Raw genomic sequence first — 21,044 nt, 5'->3', positions numbered from 1 at the left:
TAACCCTACTTCCTGAGACCCATCATACAAACTGTTTAAATAGCTCTTCAGGCTATAGTAGCTCAGTTCTTGCTAATTCTTGATTTTGGTGAAAAACAACTTGCTACTCTCTTTTCATCCAATGTATAATGCTTTATAAATATATGAGAGGTCAGTGGCGTGGATATGCTTGCCACTCTCAAGATGCTTGGCAATTTGCCATCAGGATGACTAGCATATACATCAGAATTACAAATTCACTGCAAGTGAAATCAAATCATAACCCACAGTAGAACTAAGCAGGATACATAAATATTTGTCCATTTTCTGCTACTGCATAGGACTTTCTCTCTCCCATGATGGCTGTGTATCTTGGATTCTGTTACACTGTTTATATCCAACACACTTATTAGGAAAGTCCAGCTGTGAATTAATGTCAAGATTAGATATAGATGGAACATGTAATAAATCCCAATACACATCACAGTTGAGACTGAATTGAGATACACAGAATCTTAAAACAAAAATGAGACAGGTAAAGAACAGTTTGTCCCCACAAAGTTCCACCACTGCATCCCAGAAGGACCTAAGAGCAACCACATCTAGAGGAGGTTAGGTCAGTGTGCAGTAAAGGAGGATGGAACAGTCTCCATTACTTCGCTTTTTAAGATCTTTTTTACAATAAAAACTGCCAACATTCAATTATTATTAATGGAAATTTAAATATCTTTTCAGCAGACTTTCACTGTCATCAATTCATTTTTATTTCCAAGCACTACCCTTTTTGTGGTCTTTCTTAAATCATGCCTCTCTTAAAAAGTGGCTGTAAAACTGGCATTGTGGGATTCCATTTTATCTTTTCAATTACTTCACTACCAAAGAAACTGCTAGCCCTGACAAATCAATGTGTGATATGAGAGTCAAGCTGGGTACTTTCAGGTTGCACATTACCATCAGTAATAAGAGATTCTGCAGTTGGAACTTAATAATTTTATTAATGATACATGGATCAGAAAAGAATCTTGCTCACTCTACCATAGCTGTATTGGCTTTGCAGTACTAAAAAGAGGAAAAAGCTGTGAAATCTTATTTTAAATCACTAAAACAACTAATTACCAGATTGGCCAGTAAGAATTTTACATAGTAACTTTTCTGAACACAATTGCATTCTGTACCCAGGTATGCATTGATAAGATATACTTTTTTAAAAACCAAACTACAGCACATGGTTTGTTCATCTTTTATTTGTTTCAAGGTAAAAATCAGATCGGCAAGATATACAAGGCACATCTATGTGGTAAATGTGACTGTCTTATAGAAACATATTTGTATTGAGTCGCAAATAATTTTAAGATAATTATTTCATAATACACATCCACCTTGGTAGTGAAAAGAAATTTAAGCTGTCACTGATTCTAGCCATTCTTAAACAAGAATTAAATGTTCAATGATTCATAACAAACCTATAGATGGAAATTCTAGACAAAAGCAACATAAAGCCCCGAGACAAGAAAAAGTCAATCAGCTCATTATGGTTCATTACTTTCAATATTTTGTTTCTCCCAAGAAAGCATTCAATTGTTTCCTAACTGATCTCAGCAGCTCAGCCTGAACAATCTTGCCCAATAGGCATTTCCATATGTATATTACTTTGCTTAGCAGAGCACTTGAATTTTTATCTCCAGTGTAATAAAATGTGTATTTGGGCTGACAAAGAATTAAATGTAGTATTTAAACACTCATTTTATCCGTTTAAACTATTTTCATAATTACAGCATTACTTTAGTCTTTTGGATCGCACATTCTTTTTCCTTATCTTATTCTGATGGTGCTCACTAGGTACTACAGTCTCTCCACCTTTCCAGTAATTCATTTTGCGGGATAAAATTTTGATACAGCACAGACCAGAGACAGCATTCCCTCCAAAAAGAAAAAAAACCTTATCAACTTGTTTCAGATACATGCCTCATATTCAAACCATGCTACAGTGAACACTTAAATGGAATATAAGCTTTTCATAATACTTATCTAACGAATAATAAAGGTTCTGTGAAAAAAGAAAAGGTAGCATACCTGTAGCCCACTTATTTCAAAGTGATTTGTAGGGTAAGAATAATACACAATGCTGTGTAATACTGCACTGAAAGATCCTATGTCACAAAATCATCATAATTGGTAATGTATTTTATCTGACCAAAAAATGTTCTGTATCTATGTAACAGTGGGCAGAATTGAGCCCAGTTATTTTAACTATTGAAATAATCTTACAATCTCAGACCCAAAAATGTATTTCTGTTGATTAATAGACAATATAAGACAGCTAAGGTTAATGTTAACCCACAGATGCATCAAATTTCTGAATTTTACTATTAAAACAAATACAGAGCCCTTCACAAAGAAACAAGCTATATGTACGCAAGTGCTTACTATCTTTAAAAAAATATTCTACATTAAAATAATGGCCAAAGGCTTCTTAAGCATATACAAAAGTAAGGAATTTCTTTCTATATTGCTATTGTATTCCTTGCCTACCCGGTTTATGTAGGCATTACAACTCATTTCATGTTCATGATTCACCACTGTTCTGAGGCCCCCAAGAAAACCATCTGAGCTGCAATTGCTAGAAAATATTTAAAAAAAATGAAAAGAATACATAGTTAAACAAGTACCTGAAGAGAATTACTAGAGTAGCAGGTTTAGATAGGCCCACAATAGCAGATCTAGGAAAGCCTCCATAGAACCTAGGCCCCAGGCAGTGCCATGCTGATGTAAGGTGTAAATATGCTCCTAAATCTTCACCACTGTGAGCTGACAAAAGGACTTGTCCACATTATGGGCTAGATTTTCAAAAGAGCTCAACATCCTACAAATCCCATTGTCCTCACTGCTATGGCCAAGCTTGTAGGATCAGAAGAAGCCCCTAAAGGAAAAGAGCCAACTTCTTTGTTTAGGATTATTTTATGGTAATCCAGAGGAGGACCCTTCGTTTACAGACTCCATCAATTTCCCCAAGTCCTTCTCTAAGTCAAAAAGTAAGTTATCAATAAGTGGCATGGCCAGCTCGAAAGCCTTCAAAGTTTGTCTGACTAACCAGGAACTAATGAGTCAAATGACCTGTGAACAGCATATGAGGCAACTATACTTCAAGCAAAAAGAAAGGATAAACAACCAACCTATAGAACATAACTGAATAACCCTGCAGGGTCCCTGCACTGGGCCACTATCTTTGGCAGCTACCTTGGAAGAGATCAATGGGAATAATCTGCAAAGATGGAAGCACTAAATGAAGTCTCAGAGGACTTAAAGACTCCTCTTACACCCTGTTTTTCTTGCCCACTGGCTACCCTGGGAAAATGGCCTACCCTTTCTAGGATAGTGTGATTCCTGCAAAACATGAGCAGCTACCTTTAAAGGAGAGTATTAAGACCTGTGATTTGTGTGAGACGAGACAAATGAAGAGAGGTCTATACGTCTGTGAGATAATTAAAATGTTGTAAAGTAAGGGGGAAAAAGGTCTTGGCATTATTTCAATGCTTCAAACAAGTATTTTGTTTGTATTTGTGAGACCCAATTGAAAAAGGTCTCCATCCCCCATTCCAGAGTCTGAGTATTTTTATTTGTTTTAGTTTTAAGTGAACCTAATTGCCAGACAATTTCAAACTCAATACTAATTACAACACCTATTAACAAAATGTTCTTTTAAGTGAGAGCTGAACAAGCATGAGGTAAGCCTTATTGAGTTTTTACCTGTCATTTATTGAAAACATTCTTAAGAATGTAATAAAAATACATCATTGTTCAGAGTCAATGCTAATCCATTTAAGAATCTTACCACTCATGTAAGAGGGAAATGTAAGAGGAAAAATTATGTGGGAAAATAACTTGCAACATCATTTGCAAGCACAAACACTATTTAGGTCCAGAAGTCGAGGGCAAATGGATTTTCCCTATATCAATCACTTATTTTTTGGTACAAATGATATAGTTCACAAAAAATGAGCATGCATTATTGATTATTGGGTGTACCTAAAGATACCAGGTTGAGTGTACCTTTGAAAACTAGGCCCTTCATATTCATTCCACTGGCTTCCTGTTCTCCAACACATCAAGATTAAACTTCTAGTTTCCCCTTAAAGGCCTTCAACTGCCTCACACTCTGCCCTGCCTCCATATCCACTTTAGTCCCTTATCATAGTTCCCTGTTTCCCAATAACGTCAGACTCTCCCACAAGCATTTTTGTATTCTTCTTGTCACAGTACCCCCTATGCTTGGAGTGCCGCACAAGCCAAGTCCACTCAGTCTCAACGAAATCATTCAAAACTCACTTAAATTCATATAATAACAGAAATGGAGGGCTGGAAGGAACCACAGGAGATCTAGTCCAGCCTACCACAGTGAAGCAGGACCATGTATACTTAGACCATCCCTGATCAGTATTTATCTAACCTGTTCTTAAAAACCTTCAATGGTAGCGATTCCACAACCTCCCTTTGAAGCCTATTCCAGCGGTTACCTATCCTTATAATTAGAAAGCTTTCCTATTATCTTTCCGACTAACTTTTCCGAATATCTAACCTAAATTGTCCTTGCTGCAGATGAAGCCTTCTTGCCATACCTTCAGTGGACATGAAGAACAATTGATCACTGTCCTATTTATAACAAATCTGTGCATATTTGAAGACAGTTATCAGGTTCCCCGCCTCAGTCTTCTCTTCTCAACTGTCCCACACTGTTGGCTCGTATTCAATTTGTGATCCACTATAACCCCCATATTCTTTTAACCAGTACTACACCCTACCCAATATTCCCCATTTTGTAGCTCTGCATTTGTTTTTTTTCTTCCTAAGTGCAGTACTTCGCACTTGTCTTTATTGAATTTCAATCTTATTGATTTCAAACAAATTCTCCATACTAATTCTCCATACTAAATATTAGTATATAGGATATCTACTGCTTCCCTCCTATTCAACTAGGCCAATAACACCAGCAAAAAAGGCAATTAGGTTGGTTTGGCATGAATTGTTCTTGACAAATCCATGTTAGCTATTTCTTATCACCCTATTATCCGCTCAGTGCTTACAAATTCATTGTTTGATAATTTCTTCCAGCATTTTTCTAGGTATCGAAGTTAAATGTCACAGTTCAGGGCAATGGCTCCTGTATTCTCCCTTTGTGGTCCATGAAGGGCACCCACTTTAGGCTTCTGGCTCCTCAGCAGTCACCTCTCTTGGGCAGAGACCTGTGTCCCTCTCCCTCCTAACTGAGGTTTCTCCAAGCTGCACAGTTCCCTGGCAACACTGCATTATTCCCAGCAAGCCAGACTGCCAGAACAGGCCAGTGCCTGCATTTTGCTTCCTCTTTGAAGGCTATCAACAGTGTAATGGCACACCGCCATAAGTTACCGCAAAGATTTTTCTAAGCAAGCACATTTATTCTTAAGGTAAGAGCATAACAGAGGAAATATATTAAAAATGGTTAAAAAAAACCTACACTGCTTTTAGGTAAAAATCAGCAAACTTTGCAAAAGGGCTATGAGGGTGAGAAACTGTTTTAGCCAAAGGATTGTAGACTGTTAAGTTTTAGTCATTAAAAAGTGTGTTATACTCTGGTTTTATTTGTAACCATATTCTGTTTCTCTTATCCTTGCTTAATATCACTAGAATCTCTACTCTTATTAATAAACTTATTTTGTTTTATTATAAATTTATCTCAAGTGTGCATCCTCAGCTGAGCCAACAGGCTGGTGTGTATACTGTCTCTTTGGAGACAGTGGAATAGGTAATTTCTGTGAGTGTCCAATGACAGGGGCTGGATATGGCAGGGGAACGCTCTCCAAGGGAGTTTGGGAACTAAAGTTCACCAACTGTTACCTGCAAGCTGAAATAAGGGCTGAAAGGGTCCTGAGGTGTTTGTTAGGCTAGCTAACAGTCTGGAGTATCAGGGAGCTGACACACAGTTTAACAGCAGCAAACTTCTCTCGCTGAGGCAGAGGGGTAACAAGGTGATTTACAGTTCTGAACACCCCAAGAAAGCATCACAATTTTACCTCTCAATTCCCTGAGTTTGTTAAAATCTGTATTTTTGACGTCCGTTGTCTTTATTCTGCTGCTCTCACTCCCTTTCCTTAGAATCATGAAATCTATCATTTCATGATCACTTTCACCCAATTGCCTTCTACCTTCAGATTTGCAATTAATCCCCGTAAATCGGAAATTCCTGCAGAACTACGTTTAACTACAAGCAGCCATTTGTTATTAAAATATATTTTTATATCCATCAAAAAGATAACCGCATCTCAATTCTAACTATTTCACATATTCATCTTTCAAACTAATGAATTATCAAAGTTACCTACCTTTTACTCAATTACTTATTCAAAGGGGGAAATTTATATCAAGGTTTTGGCAAAGCTTTAATCTACCCAACATCCTACATCTTACTTTAAATCTATGTTTAAATTACAGTACAGCCCCACACTCACACTGTCATAGGGCACAATCCAGCTCCCAGTAAACTCCATGATACACTCCCACTGACTTCTTTGGAAGCAAAATCAGGTCCACTCTAGTTCATAATTTATGTTCTAAGTAATTATTTCCTGTGATAAAGTAATCTCCAGTTATCTACATATATTTTTCAGAGGAAGACACAAGAGCAAACAGTTTCATTCTCCTTAAGATGACAATAAAGACTAAAGCTGTAACAAGATATGTCCTAACCACAAAACACGTAAAGAGTACATAAAGCTATCATGGCCCATGATGAGTCCCATGAGTAAAAGCAATGAAAAGATCAGAATACAAATCTTCCTTTTCACTGGTACCGAGTATCTAATGGAGTTTAAGGGGAAATTATTCATTTTAATTCATACTAAAGAGCAGTTTTGTATTTCAGAATGGAAAATATGGCAAAATAGACCTGTATTGTGATTTTTTTGGTACCAACATACTTTTTTTCTCCCCTGCGGACTTAACACAGTACAATACTAACCCACTGGATGAGTGGTTTTCAACAACAAAAAAACAACCTACAATGAGAGACTGAGCACTGAGATCTAGGTGATGTTTGGTTAAGAAGTTATTTGTCTAGAATTTGTAAATGGGAACAGATTTTTTGGGGTGGGAGGATCTATTTAATGATGGAGAACAAATTTTATAGCCTGGCTCTGTGAGTGACAAGTGCTTCCAGTAAAGCTAATAGGAGTTGCGAGTACTTTTGAAAATTTGGGCCTGATTTCCCCAACGTCACACAGTAAGTCAGTGGCAGAGACTGAATAGAACTGAAGTCCCCTGACACATGCCCCTACTTTATTAATATATCAAGATTTTTCTAACTTTACATTTATAAATTTGAGGAACTTGCTTGACAGACACAGATACTCTCCTTTTTAAATTTGTGAATCCTCTTTCCCTTATATACCAACCAAGTATTTCTTTGCAAGGTGGAGACGTCCCATTTAACTGTTAACAGTTGCAGCAGAATCAAAAAATGCCACTTCCTATCAAAACAGTGCAAGAATCCTAGTTCTATGGGAACAAATGTAGACAGAAGAGTAGTCAGTCATTAGTATTAAATTACAGCAGGACCACTCTGAAACAAACAAAAGTCCATATAGAACTGTAAGACAACTACATCAATGTCAAAAAACCTTTATCACAATCAGTGTTAAGTCAAATATCAGATATTAGAAGTCAAGCATTCTAAGTGTTCACAAATATACAAGTACAATATAGAAGTTAAAATGTCAACATGTATTTAGAAGTTTTATTTTATAGAACTGATGTACCACGTACTATGTATAAGCCTGCGAGTTTGTCATGGAGGTCACGGATTCTGTAACTTTCCACGACCTCCGTGACTTCTGCAGTGGCTGATGCGCCTGGCTCAGGGACAGCTCAGGCAGCCCCTGTGCCAGGCGCACCGGCTGCTGCTGGGGCAGTCTAGGGCCCTTGTGCCCCACCCCACCCCAAACCTCCCCCCAGCAGAAGAGATTGGGTGTGGGAAGGGGTTGGGGCTGGGGACAGGGTGAGGTGGGCTCTGGCCTCGCAGCCAATGGGAGCTGCAGCGATGGTGCCTTGGGCGGAGGCAGCACGCAGAGCTGCCTGGCCATGCCGCTACCTAACAGCTGAGCGAGGGGGATGTTACCACTTCCGGGGAGCTCTCCGGGTAAGCGCGGCCCAGAGCCCGCCTCACCCTGTCCTGTGCCCCAATCCCCTACCCCTCCCAACCTCTGCTGCTTTTGGGGGGGGGGGGAGGACACGCAGGTAGGAACCCTGCCGGCTCCGCCAATCCCCCCTCCAGCACCAGCGGGGGTTCCAGGCCATGCACCACCACCTGCCTGCCCCCCCAGCATCCAGGCCGCCCTCTGCCAGCACCCACGGGGCCCCCGGGCAGCCCCCCCGAAGTTTTAATCACCGGTATTTTTAGTAAAAATCATGGACGGGTAACGGACCATTAATTTTTGTTTACTGCCTGTGACCTGTCCATGACTTTTACTAAAAATACCGTGACTAAAACGTAACCTTAACTATGTACCATGAACTGATATATAATGTATTATTGTAGTAAACGGTATATACCAGCTAAGCATCAGATAAAGTGCATTATTGTTCACCATACTATACCACAGTAAGTTGTTCTTTTCTACTGGAAACACTGACTTTTGATAACAACAAGCAGCAGTGTTTTAAAGAGCTTCATGTCATCTTATCATAACTAGGACCCAATTCTGCTGCCTTTATTTAAGCTGAGTTTCAATTGTACCACTTGCAAAAAAAGGTACTTCTTAAAACAAGGATGGCAGAATCCAATTTAAAAACAATCCACAATATTATATAAAGTATAAATAAGGTAGAGTACATACTTTTCTGCTTGTAGCTTTGTCGTCTTCACCATCAGATCCTGAGTCTGTTCCTTCGCTGCCTAGAATATAATTTGTATCACTGTAGCTATATGAAGTTAACATACAGTACCAAACTAATTCCATTTCTACTGTTTGTAAATATACTTTAAAAAGCCCTCTAATTACAAGCCATTTAAACAAAGTACTCTTTGAAGGAGAGCCGCCTTGTTATAATAACCATTAATTGATTATTTCCTAGTTTTCATTATTTAGGCATTATTAGGCATAAAAAAAGAATTCCATTTAAAATTCTTGACCTGTGCTACAAAACCATTTCAACACATATTATAATTAGTTTCAATTATTTTATTTGGTCCTTCAGTTGCAAATACTTTGTGCTACAAATGAGTTGGACATGCTCATCTGAATGCAAAAGGGCTCATATCTATTTAGCCCTGTTCTCTGGGCAGCCTTTAAGCATAGTACGCCCAGCACAGGCTCTGGCTGCTGGGCAGTGACAACCCAACGGATCCATTAGGGCTAGCCCCCCAGGTGACAGCCAACTGCACCAGAGCTGTGGCTCTCCTAGTGTCAAAACGAAACAGCACAGGAATGTGACTTTGAGCCATGAGGTAATGAGCTCTATTTTATTACTGTTGGTCTATCTGTGCTCCCTGTAGAAACTGTGGATATCATTCCAGTGACAGAGGAAACCCTAAAGCAAGATTTAGGCTGAATATCAAGAATAACTTCCTAATAGCAAGATGTATTCAGCTGCAGAACAGAATAGAAGTAGTGGAAAAAGAACTAGAAAGATATATGATAAGAAATAATCACGTAATCACAGAATCATAGAAATGTGGGGCTGGAAGGGATCTCAAGAGGTCATCTAGTCCAGTCCCCTGCTCTGAGGCAGGACCAAGTAAACTTAAACCATCCTTGATAAGTTTTTGTCTAACCTGTTCTTACAAACATCCAATGTCAGAGATTCCATAACTTCCCTTGGAAGCCTATTCCAACGCTTAGCTATCCTTATAGTTAAAAATCTCCTATATCCTAAAATCTAACCTAAATTGCCCTTGCAGCAGATTAAGCCTTCTTGTCGGACTTTCAGTGGACATGGGGAACAAATGATCACCGTCTTCCTTTTAACAGCCATTTGCATATCTGAAGACAGTTATAAAGTTTCCCCCTCAGTCTTCTCTTCTCAACTGCATACACTGTGAGCCACTATAACCCACAGATCCCTTTCAGGATTACTACACCCTAGCCAGTAACTATTTTGTAACTATGCATTCGATTTTTAATTCCTAAATGCAGTACTTTGCATTTGTCTTTATTGAATTTCACCTTGTTGAATTCAGACCAATTCTCCAATTTGTAAACATCATTTTGAATTCTAATCCTGTCCCTCCAAAATGTATGCAACCCCTCCCAGGAAGGTGTCATCTGCAAATTTTATAAGCATACTCTTCATTCCATTAGGCAAGTCATTAATAAAATGAACGAATAGTACCAAACTCAGGACAGACCTAGGACTCCACTTGATATGTTCCCCCCCGTTTGACAGCGAACTACTGATAACTACTTTTTGAGTATAGTCTTTCAACCACTTTTGCACCCACCTTATAGTAATTTCATCTAGATCACAGTTCCCTAGTTTTTATTATGAGAATGTCATGTGGGACTGTCTCAAAAACCCTACCAAAATCAAGATATAACATCTACTGTCCCCCTCTATTCACTAGGCCAGTAGCATCAAAGAAATAAATCAGGTTGGTTTGGCATGATTTGTTCTTGACAAATCCATATTGGCTATTATTATTATTATTATTATAACCTTATTATTTACTAGATGCTTACAAACTGATTGCTTAATAATTTGTTCCAGTAACTTTCCAAGTAATGATGACTGTTCTGTAATTTCCCAGGTCCTCTTTATTTCCCTTTTTAAAGACAGGTACCATGTTAGCCGTTCTCCAGTTTTCTAGGACCTCACCTGCCCTTCATGAGTTCGCAAAGATATTGTTAACAGTTCCAAGATTGTTTCAGCTAGTTCCTTAAATATCCTGGGGAACATTTCATCAGGCACCGCCAATTTGAATGCATCTCAATTATTAATATTCTTTAATGTTCTTTCCCTATTTTGGCTTATGTTCCTTCCTCGTTGTTAATATTGTGTTAAGCATCTGATCACAATTAACCTTTCTAGTGAAGATAGAAGCAAAATAGTCATTAAACACCTCAGCTTTCTTAATGCCAGCCGTTATTAACTCTCCTTCACCACTAGGTAAGGGATCTACACTTTCCTTAGTCTTTCTCTTGTTCCTAATGTATTTAAAGAACCTCTTATTGCCTTTTTATGTCCCTTGCTAGGTTTAAATCATTTTGTCCCTGAGCCCTTTATGATTTTTTTGCTGTTGTTGCTGCATGTTAGTGCTATTCTTTTGTACTCATCCTTAAGAAATTTGTTCATGTTTCGACTTTTTGTAGGATTCTTTTTTGAGTGTCAGATCATTGAAGAGCTCCTGATGGAGCCATATTGGCTTCTTCCTGTCTTTCCTCTTCATCAGGCTAGTTTGCTGTTGTACTTTTAGTATTGTCTCCTGAACTACTTTACTGCTAACATTTTTCTACCCACTGGCCCTTACCTACCAGTTATCTGAGTTTATGGTCTGCTTTTTTGAAGTCCATGGGTTTTATTCAGAAAAGGATCTGAGGGTTAGTGACAGAATATACCCATGTTCACATCCTACACAGTGTTGTAATAATTTCTGTACAAGGCATATCCTTGTCAGGTATCATTTCAAAACTCAATTTGCTGATCAATAATACCATGACAAAATGCACATAGCAGCACTATATGTGAAGACATAAACGCAAGCTAAAATCATGACTAAAAGTATGTTTGCCAGCTAAGTCTGGGGAGTGGCCAGAGACACAGGACAAGCTGACACCTTAGCCAGTTATAAACAAGGCTGACAGACATTACTCACTAAGTAGCCATTCTTTGGCAGGAAAGGGGGCAGGGGCAAAAATCTACATCTTAGCAAAGCAACAGCATGGAGTTTCCTTCCATGCAGACTGCTGGTCACCTTGCTCCCAGCTGGAAATGCTTCTCTAAGGGGGGAAAAGGACTATAAAAAGAAGAGACAGACACCCACTTGTCTCTCCCCCTGCCCACTGCAACAGAAGAGGCAAAGGACGCAACTATTGGACTCTAGGGGAGGGGTCCTAACCAAAAGAGCTTGGGGATAAGACTGCTGGAAACATGTAGTGAGAAAACTTTGCTTTGAATCTAATGTAGTTAAGTTAGGCATCAGTAAGCATTTTATCTTTATTTTTCTTGTAACCACTTCTGACTTCTATGCTCATTGCTTGTACTCACTTAAAATCTCTCTTTATAATTAATAACCTTGTTTTGTTTTACCTGATCCAGTGTGTTCAAGATGAAGTGCCTGGGTAACCCCATTTGGGGTAACAAGTTTTCTGCATAATATTCCCTTAAAGGAATAACACTGAATATATTTCTACTGTCTTGGTGTAATGGAGTGGTTACCCGCTCCTGCCCTGCGGGGCTAGAAACAGCCTAGGACAGGGCTGTGGCTGGGGCAGAAGCCTGGGCTGATTGGGGGAAAGTAGGCTCAGCTGGGGCCATGCCCCAATCGGGCCCAGCTGGCCCTATAAAAGGCAATGCCTGTAGCAGGAGAAGAGCCTGGCTGCAAGGTACCAAGAAGGGAACCTAGATTGGAGCAGGGCTGGGGAAAGGCCTAGGAAGCTCCGGCCTAAGAAAGTCCCAGGCTGCAGGTCTGGTAAGGCCCATTAGATATTGGGTTGCAGGGGGCAGCCCATGGGTAGGCAGAGGCAGCAGGTCCGAACCCCCTTTGCCTATGATGAGTGGCTTATACTGCAGTCTGCCCCAGTGAACGGGGGCTAGATGGGGACTGGCAGTAGCCGAACACTGAGGCGAAGTGGGGATAGTGGGTGGGGGTTCCCCTAGGAGGGGGAGACCCTGAGGCTGTAAGGGGTTACTGCTAGAGGGGCAGCACCCCAGGTAAATGGGGCACCGGGGTCCTGGGAGGGACACAGGGCCAGCAGTAAGGCGGATCACCGGCCTCCAGAGGGTGCTCCGGACGCTGGGAGAGCTAATTCCCTGAGGATGACCAGCAGGAGGCGCCGCAGGGGTGAGTCTGCACTCTTACACTTGGAGAGGGCTGGGTAGTACAGGACATATGTTCCCAGGGGAAAATCTGGGCTTGGGAGTGTTTTGGGGTCACTCTCTGGTACTCTTTAAGGCTGGTAAGAGACAACATGTAGCTGGCTGACTGCAGCACACACAGAAAGTTGGAAGTGATTTACATGCTGAAGATTTGCGAGCAGGCCCGGTTGGAGACTACAGCAGCAAAGCATTGTAAAGGGCATCCCACATTACAGGGCAGGCGTGACACAGTTACTCATTGGTCTGAATTGTATGCTGGTATGTCACAGGGTTATAGTGGATCACACACTTTATAATATAAGCAAATCATTCTGGGATGCATTAGCAGGATTGTTGTAAGCCAGACACAAGAAGTGATTCCTTCCATTAAACTAAACCCTGATAAGGCCTCAAGTGGAGTATTATACTTCAGGACAGATGTGGACAAACTGGAGAAAGTCCGGGGAGAGCAACAAAAATTAATCAAGTTCTAAAAAGCATGAGGAAAGATTGAAAAAATTGGGTTTGTTTAGTCTGAAAATGACTGAGGGGGGACGTGATAAGTCTTCAAGTACATAAAAGGTGGTTAAAAAGAAGAGGACAATAGACTGTTCTCCTTAACCAATGAGGACGAGACAAGAAGCAATAGGCTTAAATTGCAGCAAAGGAGATTTAGGTTAGACATTAAGAAAAACTTCCTGATGGTAAGGGTAGTTAAGCACTGGAACAAATTGCCTAGGAAGGTTATGGAATTCTGATATTGGATGTTTTTAAGAACAGGTTAGACAAACACCTGTTAGAGATGGTCTAGATCAGGGGGTCTCAAACATGCAGCCCGCGGGTGCTATTTCCTGCAGCCCGCCATAGGCGCCGACTCCACCAGCTGCCAAGCTCCCCGCACCCCCTCTTCTCCTCCCCCCCCCCCAAGCGTGCCGCATCCCCACTCCTCTGCTTACCTCCCAGCACTTCCTGCTGCCAAACAGCTGTTTGGTGGCACTTACGACTTTCGGGAGGAGGGGGGGAAGGAGCGGGGACGCGGGGCGCTCAGGGGAGGATGTGGAGAAGAGGCCAGGGCAGGGATTTGGGGAAGGGGTTGGAATGGGGGCGGGGAAGGGGCTCATGGAAGGGGTGGAATGGGAGCAGGGCATGGGTGGGGGGGCTTTAACCAAAGTAATTCTAAAAGTAAATGCGTGTTTTGTCATTTTGAGTGAGGTGCATTATTGATTGTTTATATTTTATTAAAACCCCTCTTCGCATTACAGTTTTAAAAAAGTTAATACATTGGCTTTTAATAGCATGCTAATTACTCTTCATTTTATTCATTTTTTACTATATTTTTGTATCGTTGTATGAAAAGGTTTCACTGATACGGCCCTCAGGCCAACGTACTTGTCCTCATGTGGCCCTTGTGGTGATTTGAGTTTGAGATTCCTAGTCTAGATAATACTTAGTCCTGCCTCAGTACAGGGGGACTGACTAGATGACTTACTGAGATCCCTTTCAGTCCTACATTTCTATGAAACATTATCCTCACTAACAATTATGCCACAACAATCAAGATCAGCTGAAGAGTTTCTGAGAACAGCCCCTAGATTTTTATCACTGGTGATATGGAAGTAGATCAGTCCTATTCCAGAGCCCTCAATATCATGCATATGTCAAAGCCAGGGGCTATTGATCATAAAGGTACACCTCTACTCCAATATAACGCAGTCCTCCGGAGCCAAAAAATCTTACCGTGCTATAAGTGAGACTGCATTATATCAAACTTGCTTTGGCCCCCCTGCTCCTTGTCCCCTGACCACCCCCTCCAGAGAGCCCTGTCCTTAATCACCCCCAGGACCACATCCCCTACCCAACCCTCTTGCTCCCTGTCCCCTGACTGCCCCGAACCCTATCCACACACACCTGCCCCCTGACAGGCACTCACCGGCAGCAGCAGGAAGCGGAGCAGCCCAGCCCTAGCCTGCTCCACTCTGCCAGCTCCCAGCCGCAGCGCTCTGCTTCCCGCCGCTGGTGAGTGCGGGGAGGTTGGGGAAAGGATGCTCCCTGTACTCACCTGCGGCGGGAGGCGGAGCGCCGCGGGCCCAGCCCGCTCCGCTTTCCTTGTCCAGGCCCCAGCCGTGTCACGCGGGGGGGTAAGGTCCCGCACTCACCGGCACCAGTGGAGCAGCCCGGCCCCAGCCCGCTCCACTCCGCCAGCTCCCAGCCGCAGCGCTCCGCTTCCTGCCGCAGGTGAGTACGGGAGGCGTCCTTTCCCCAACCTCCCCGCACTCACCTGCGGCGGGAAGCAGAGCGCCGTGGCTGGGACCTGACCCACTGATCTGCTGGAGTGCTGCTTTACCGCGTTGTATGCGAACCCGTCTTGTATCAGGTCTCGTTATATCGGGGTAGAGGTGTACACTGTAATGCTCAGCAACAGGTTTTTGTTGGGGGTAGGGAGGAAAAGGGTGACTCTACAGGGAAGAGGATTAGGGTTTTTATATTTTTTTTTATATATATATATATATAGAGAGAGAGAGAGAGAGTTTTTAACAGCATGTATAAATGTACTCTGATAATATTCTTCAGAGGTCTCATTCAACCTCCAAGTAACACAGTTTGGGTACTAACTCCCCATTATCGAACTGCCTTTGCTTTATCTATCTCTCAATGTGTACTTTTATCAGAGGAGCAGTGTGGGAGGGGAGAAGAGGACAGGTAAGAAATATCTCAGTTATTAATGAAATCCCATTGGGATGGGACTTTGCCCAGGCACATTTCATATTACTGTGTAAGGTTGAATCTTTTTTCTACTATCCCCAGTTAGCTTTTCTTCCATTGTAACTGATTAGTTAAATATACTATTAGCCATTGTCAAAAAGGTAGTAGAGCATGCACGTTGTGAATTGCTCTTCAGAATCACACCCTCCTTAATGTAAAGCATCCTTAACCTTAAAGCAAAAGGAAATAATAAAGCAAAGGAAACATTTTTAAAATGTGCATGGCAATTTTTTTCCAGGTTTTATTCAAGAAAGCACTTTAAAATGCATTTACCTTTTTCCTGAATTCATTAGTATCTACAAAATGTTAGGATGTTAACAAGAGATATAATACTGTGTGGCTGGATTATGAAGTTTAATGTCTTTAGGACCTTTTAGAACTGATTATTAAACAAATGTGAAAAATGAGAATAGGTCAGTAATAAAGAAATGCAGCTTTTAATGGTCATTAAAATGAAATTCAGGTGCCCAGGATTAAGGACTTGAGTCTAAACCATTTTGTGAAGAACTGCATTGTATCCAGATCTTTTCTCCAAAGTTACATTTTATTTAAAAAAAAAAAAAAAGCCACAAAACACAGAAGAAGGTATCAGTTTCTTTTCTGAAGAACACCTCTTTTGGAGAAGTAGAGCTCCTAGTTTCCTTTCTGAATTGAAATACAAATTGCTAAAAGAAATACCAGCACCAAAACTGGAGAGAAAAATGAGAAAGATCTTGGTTCACAGCTGGCTATATACATCTGTAGGAATGTCTTATTTACTTAGCACCCAAAAGTGGGCTCGATGTTGCACATATTAAGCTGACAAAACTTTGTAGTGTAGACAAGGCCTTAGGCCAGTAGTTCCCAAACTTTAACAGCCCGCGAACCCCTTTCACTAAATTGTGAAATCTCGTGAACCCCCCTCCTAAAAATGAATATTTTCAAGTGTTAAAGTTTAAATTTCCTCAGTGTGATGGATGCCCCAACTGCCCAGCCCCGCTCTTCCTGGGGCTTAGGCTGGGGTTCGGGCTGCCGGCTCCCTCGCTGACAGGGGCAGGGCTCGGGCTGCCAGCCTCAATAGCCCAGCCCCACTCTCCCAGGGGCTCGGGTTGCCAGCCCCACGCGGAGCGCTGGGGCTCGGGCTGCCAGCCCCAACTGCCTGGCCCTGCTCTCCCTGGGGCTCGGGCTGCCAGCCCCAACTGCCTGGCCCTGCTCTCCCTGGGGCTCGGGCTGCCAGCCCCACGCAGAGCGCTGGGGTTTAGGCTGCTGGCTCCCCTGCTGACTGCCGGGACTCGGGCTGCCAGCCCCAACTGCCCGGCCCGGCTCCAGCCCCCCGCAGAGCGTTGGGGTTTGGGCTGCCAGCTCCCCCGCTGACGGGGGCAGGGCTCGGGCTGCCAGCCCCAACTGCCCAGCTCCGCTCTCCCTGGGGTTCAGGCTGCCAGCCCTGCAACCGGGTCCCACCTGCTGTCTCCAATGCCCGGGATCCTCTGTCCGCCATTAGTGAAATTTTTCTGGCGAACCCCCTGTAACGTTCTGCGAACCCCAGTTTGGGAACCACTGCCTTAAACACAACAGATGGACATAGACCAAGGGGAAAGTACAAGGAACCAATGAGACAATATTGGTCAAAATGACAGGCACTGGTTTCATATAACAGAGGACCAAAAAGAGCTAGAAGAGATTCAAACATGCAAAAAATGAACAAGTTGTTGTTTGTCATTTGCTGATTTTAGTTCCTCCCCATCTTCCCCTACTAATTCAAATTCCCATCTACCCTTCAACCTATTCACTCATTGCCTACTCCCACGCTTATAGCCTCCCTTTCAATTCAGCTACTAGCTACATTGAATCCCTGGCCCAGATCATGGTAGCAAAGTCAATATATGAAAAAGGGTCACACTTTAGCCAGGGGAAAAAAGGCAATCCTGGTCACTCCTGTTGTAAGTTGGCTTAAACAGCTGGGGATCCAACAGTATCCAGTTATTCCCAACTTGAGTAAAAACAGAAGACACATTCAATTAAAAGGGAAAATATATTCCTGGCCATATCGTCTATTTGCATCGCTCACTCTATCCGCATCCCTCCCATACTATCCAGCTTGAGCTCCAGCTAGCTTTTATCTGTCCCCCATGATCTACTGTACAGTGGCCAAGGCATTTGACAGTACTGTCTGTGTTTGATGAAAGTGATCTAGAGCTGGGTAAAACATGAACTTATTAATCCTCATAATAGTTCCATACACACATTAAGAAGGAACAAGGTAGGTTTTTTATACTGTATAATACACTTTTAGATTCAAAATTAAAGTACAGCATTCTTCATATAATCAGTTTTTCACCATATTAAAAAACTGATGGATACCTTGATACTCTGAAAGAAACATATTCCTATAACTGAAATGGAAGTAGTGATATGTAACTCCCCCAAAAGTAGTCTAACGCCTTTTCTTTAGAACTAGAAACACACTGATTACTATATCAAGATAACAGTTACATAGTAGCATTAATATTCTAGAGTTGCCTTAATAGAGCTGTTAATGGAAAAAACTTCTTTGGTTACTGTGTTTACTTAACTGCTTTCTGTTACCTGCCAAGATGCAGCAGGGAAAGATAGGGAAAAAATGGACATCTATTCCTACAGTACCTGCAAACGAATGGTCATGTCCTGACAGCAGTTGCTCATTGCCTGAACATCTTCATTTATACTTTCAAGCTCCTAAGAATAGAATAAGATTGGTAGTTTATTTGTATTGTGGTGTATTTTTCTGTAATGGTTATGCTACATCAAGTCTACAATTTGAATCTACCTACAGAATTTTTCAAAATGTTGGCATGCATGATTTGTCTATGTTTCAGCAACAGCTCCCCTTCCACACCCTCTCAGAAGAAGAAGAAGTTATCTAGTCCAGTTTTCTTCTTGGGTGCACTTTTCCTAAATGTATTTAATTTTACTCAGTGATCATACCAGTGAGCTTCTTAGGATTAAAGAATGGCAAATAAAATGGCAATATCTGCTAAGAAGCAGTGCACACTCTATCTTCCATGATGCACCAGCATCTGTACAGAGTGTTCAGTATACTGCAAGTCTGTACTGCTGAGCAAAATACGAAGGACCTTTTATTACTACAGAAGAAAACTTGCCACTGCTTTAGCTCTTCAGTGGCAAGTCTATCATACCAATAAAAACTAAATCTGGATGCCACAGAACATTTAGTTGGTTTATTTATAAGGGAAAAACAGCTGGCTTTGGAAGTTTAGCATCTCTTTGTTTCTTGTTAGTCTGACATTACAACCAAACAAATTTCAAATTGTAGTACTGAGACAATTCAGTAAAAGAGCATCTGGTTTGCTTGATTTTAGTGAAATCACTTTATGATCACATCCAGTTACTGAGGGCTCTATCCAACCACATATTTACATGTACTGAGTCAAGTCATTTCCAGGAAGGCTTTAGCTCCAGTGTATTTATGTTCATAAGTCAAAGTGATGAACACCTTACACGTGAGAAAAATGGTCGAATTATAGAAGAGGCTGAAACAATTCTACTATGATGGTAAATTTGCTTCGGAAAAGGAAAAATTCTTTGAGGCTTGGTTTTCATGTAATCAATACTAAAGACAAGGTGAGTGAGGTAACATCTTTTACTGGACCAACTTCTATTGGTGAAAGAGAGGAGTTTTCAAGCTTACAGAGGTTTTTTTCAGATCAATTCTAGATGTTTTAAGATGATTTGTTAACAAAAATATTACCTCCTTAACTTGCTTAAAAATGCAGACAAATTCTTCATTTATGGCTAAGTTACGGCGCTCAATGTCTCCACGTAAGTTTCTTCTGGTGCGCAAACTGTTTTCGACAAAAAAGGTTGAAAGAGCCTTGAGAGCTTCCAGCATTTCCTGTACAATATAAGAAAATTAACTAAGAACTTCTGTTCTGAGATACATAAGAACGGCCCACCTGGGTCAGACCAAAGGTCCATCTAGCCCAGTATCCTGTCTACCGACAGTGGCCAATGTCAGGTGCCCCAAAGGCAGTGAACCTAACAGGTAATGATCAAGTGATCTCCCCCTGCCTCCCTGATTCAAGACATTGATGTTGAGTATTCTTTAACTATCTAAAATTAACACATTTAAAAAAAAAAAAAACTCCTCAAGCAGTTCGATTATCTCTATTTTAATTTTTTCCCCCAAATGTTCATATGTGACGTGGTGCACAATCACTTTCAAGCACTATATTAATAACTGATATGAATGTGCATGGAACAATCAATTTAGATTAACACAAATTAACTGTAAGGTGTTCTTGAGTGTGAATTTCCTTATGGTCAGAAAAGTGTGGGTGATACCTGATGTTAATTTAAACACAAAATACATGAATTTTAATGTCCAAATAATAAAGTCTTAGAAAATACGGTTGAGACAAACACATAATGTAGATAGAACAGGAGTACTTGTGGCACCTTAGAGACTAACAACTCCTGTTCTTTTTGCGGATACAGACTAACACGGCTGCTACTCTGAAGCCTGTCATAATGTAGATAGTATTTGTTATTCTGATTGCATTTATGGGATATTACAACTGTCTGCTGAAACGTGTTGGAGGACTCTTGGACAAGCACCTTTCCCACCACAACTAGATAGGGTGCTTTTAGATAGCCTAGTGAATATGCTTTACTATCAACATTGCAGGTTTTACCCCCAGAAGACCAGACACCTACCCATGGGTTGCAGGCCTGAGCCACACGTGGGTTTTTACACTGCAATGGGAAAATGATGAAGGATAAGAGAAGAGCGTAAGGGTGTGCTGGGGCAGCCAGCATCACCCATTCATTCCAACAACAAGCCACCCTTACCCGCACGCTGGCTCGGTAACCCGCCAGGCCCAGTGCAGTGGGTCAGGGTATGAACAACTGTGAACACCTGCTTTGGGGCTGCATGAGAGCATCTCGGCAAGCACCGACCGCGCAGGAGATCAGTCAAGAAGGACTCACCTCTGTCCGGGGAGGCTCAGGGGCCACACGGTGCAGAGCATCGATCCCAGGCACGTTAGCCCCCCGCATTCTCTCCTGCTCGCCACCCCCGCCAGGGCATCTCCCCCTTCCCCCGGCTCTAGTACTCCCCGCAACCCGCACGGGCAGCCTGCTCCCCCCGGCCTGGGCAGCCTCCACCCCCCATACTCGCCCCCTCCGGCCTGGGCCCCCCGCTGCCCCCCAGGCAGTGCCCGCCCCGCTCTCACCTTGTCGTTGTCCAGCCGCGTCTCCAGGACCTTGTGGAGCTTACGGGACAG

General features: G+C 41.9%; 1 protein-coding gene across 1 annotated transcript in view; it reads right to left on the bottom strand.

Moving 5' to 3' along the window:
• LOC113406855 (conserved oligomeric Golgi complex subunit 6) overlaps nt 1-21,044 on the bottom strand; it is a 98,681-nt gene that overhangs the window by 77,619 nt on the left and 18 nt on the right. The window contains exons 1-4 of the mRNA XM_026653644.1: nt 20,994-21,044; nt 19,511-19,654; nt 18,406-18,477; nt 8,844-8,902 (exon numbers count right to left, since the gene is read on the bottom strand). The exon at nt 20,994-21,044 is cut by the window's right edge and continues 18 nt beyond it. Of these exons, the coding sequence (XP_026509429.1) occupies nt 8,844-8,902; nt 18,406-18,477; nt 19,511-19,651 (272 nt within the window). The 5' untranslated portion in view covers nt 19,652-19,654; nt 20,994-21,044. The remainder of the gene's footprint in view (nt 1-8,843; nt 8,903-18,405; nt 18,478-19,510; nt 19,655-20,993) is intronic.

Source organism: Terrapene carolina, unplaced genomic scaffold, assembly GCF_002925995.2.
Source record: "Terrapene carolina triunguis isolate 2854851 unplaced genomic scaffold, T_m_triunguis-2.0 Scaffold142, whole genome shotgun sequence".
NCBI classification, from domain to species: Eukaryota; Metazoa; Chordata; order Testudines; family Emydidae; genus Terrapene; species Terrapene triunguis.
This window is presented reverse-complemented; position numbering and strand designations above follow the sequence as displayed.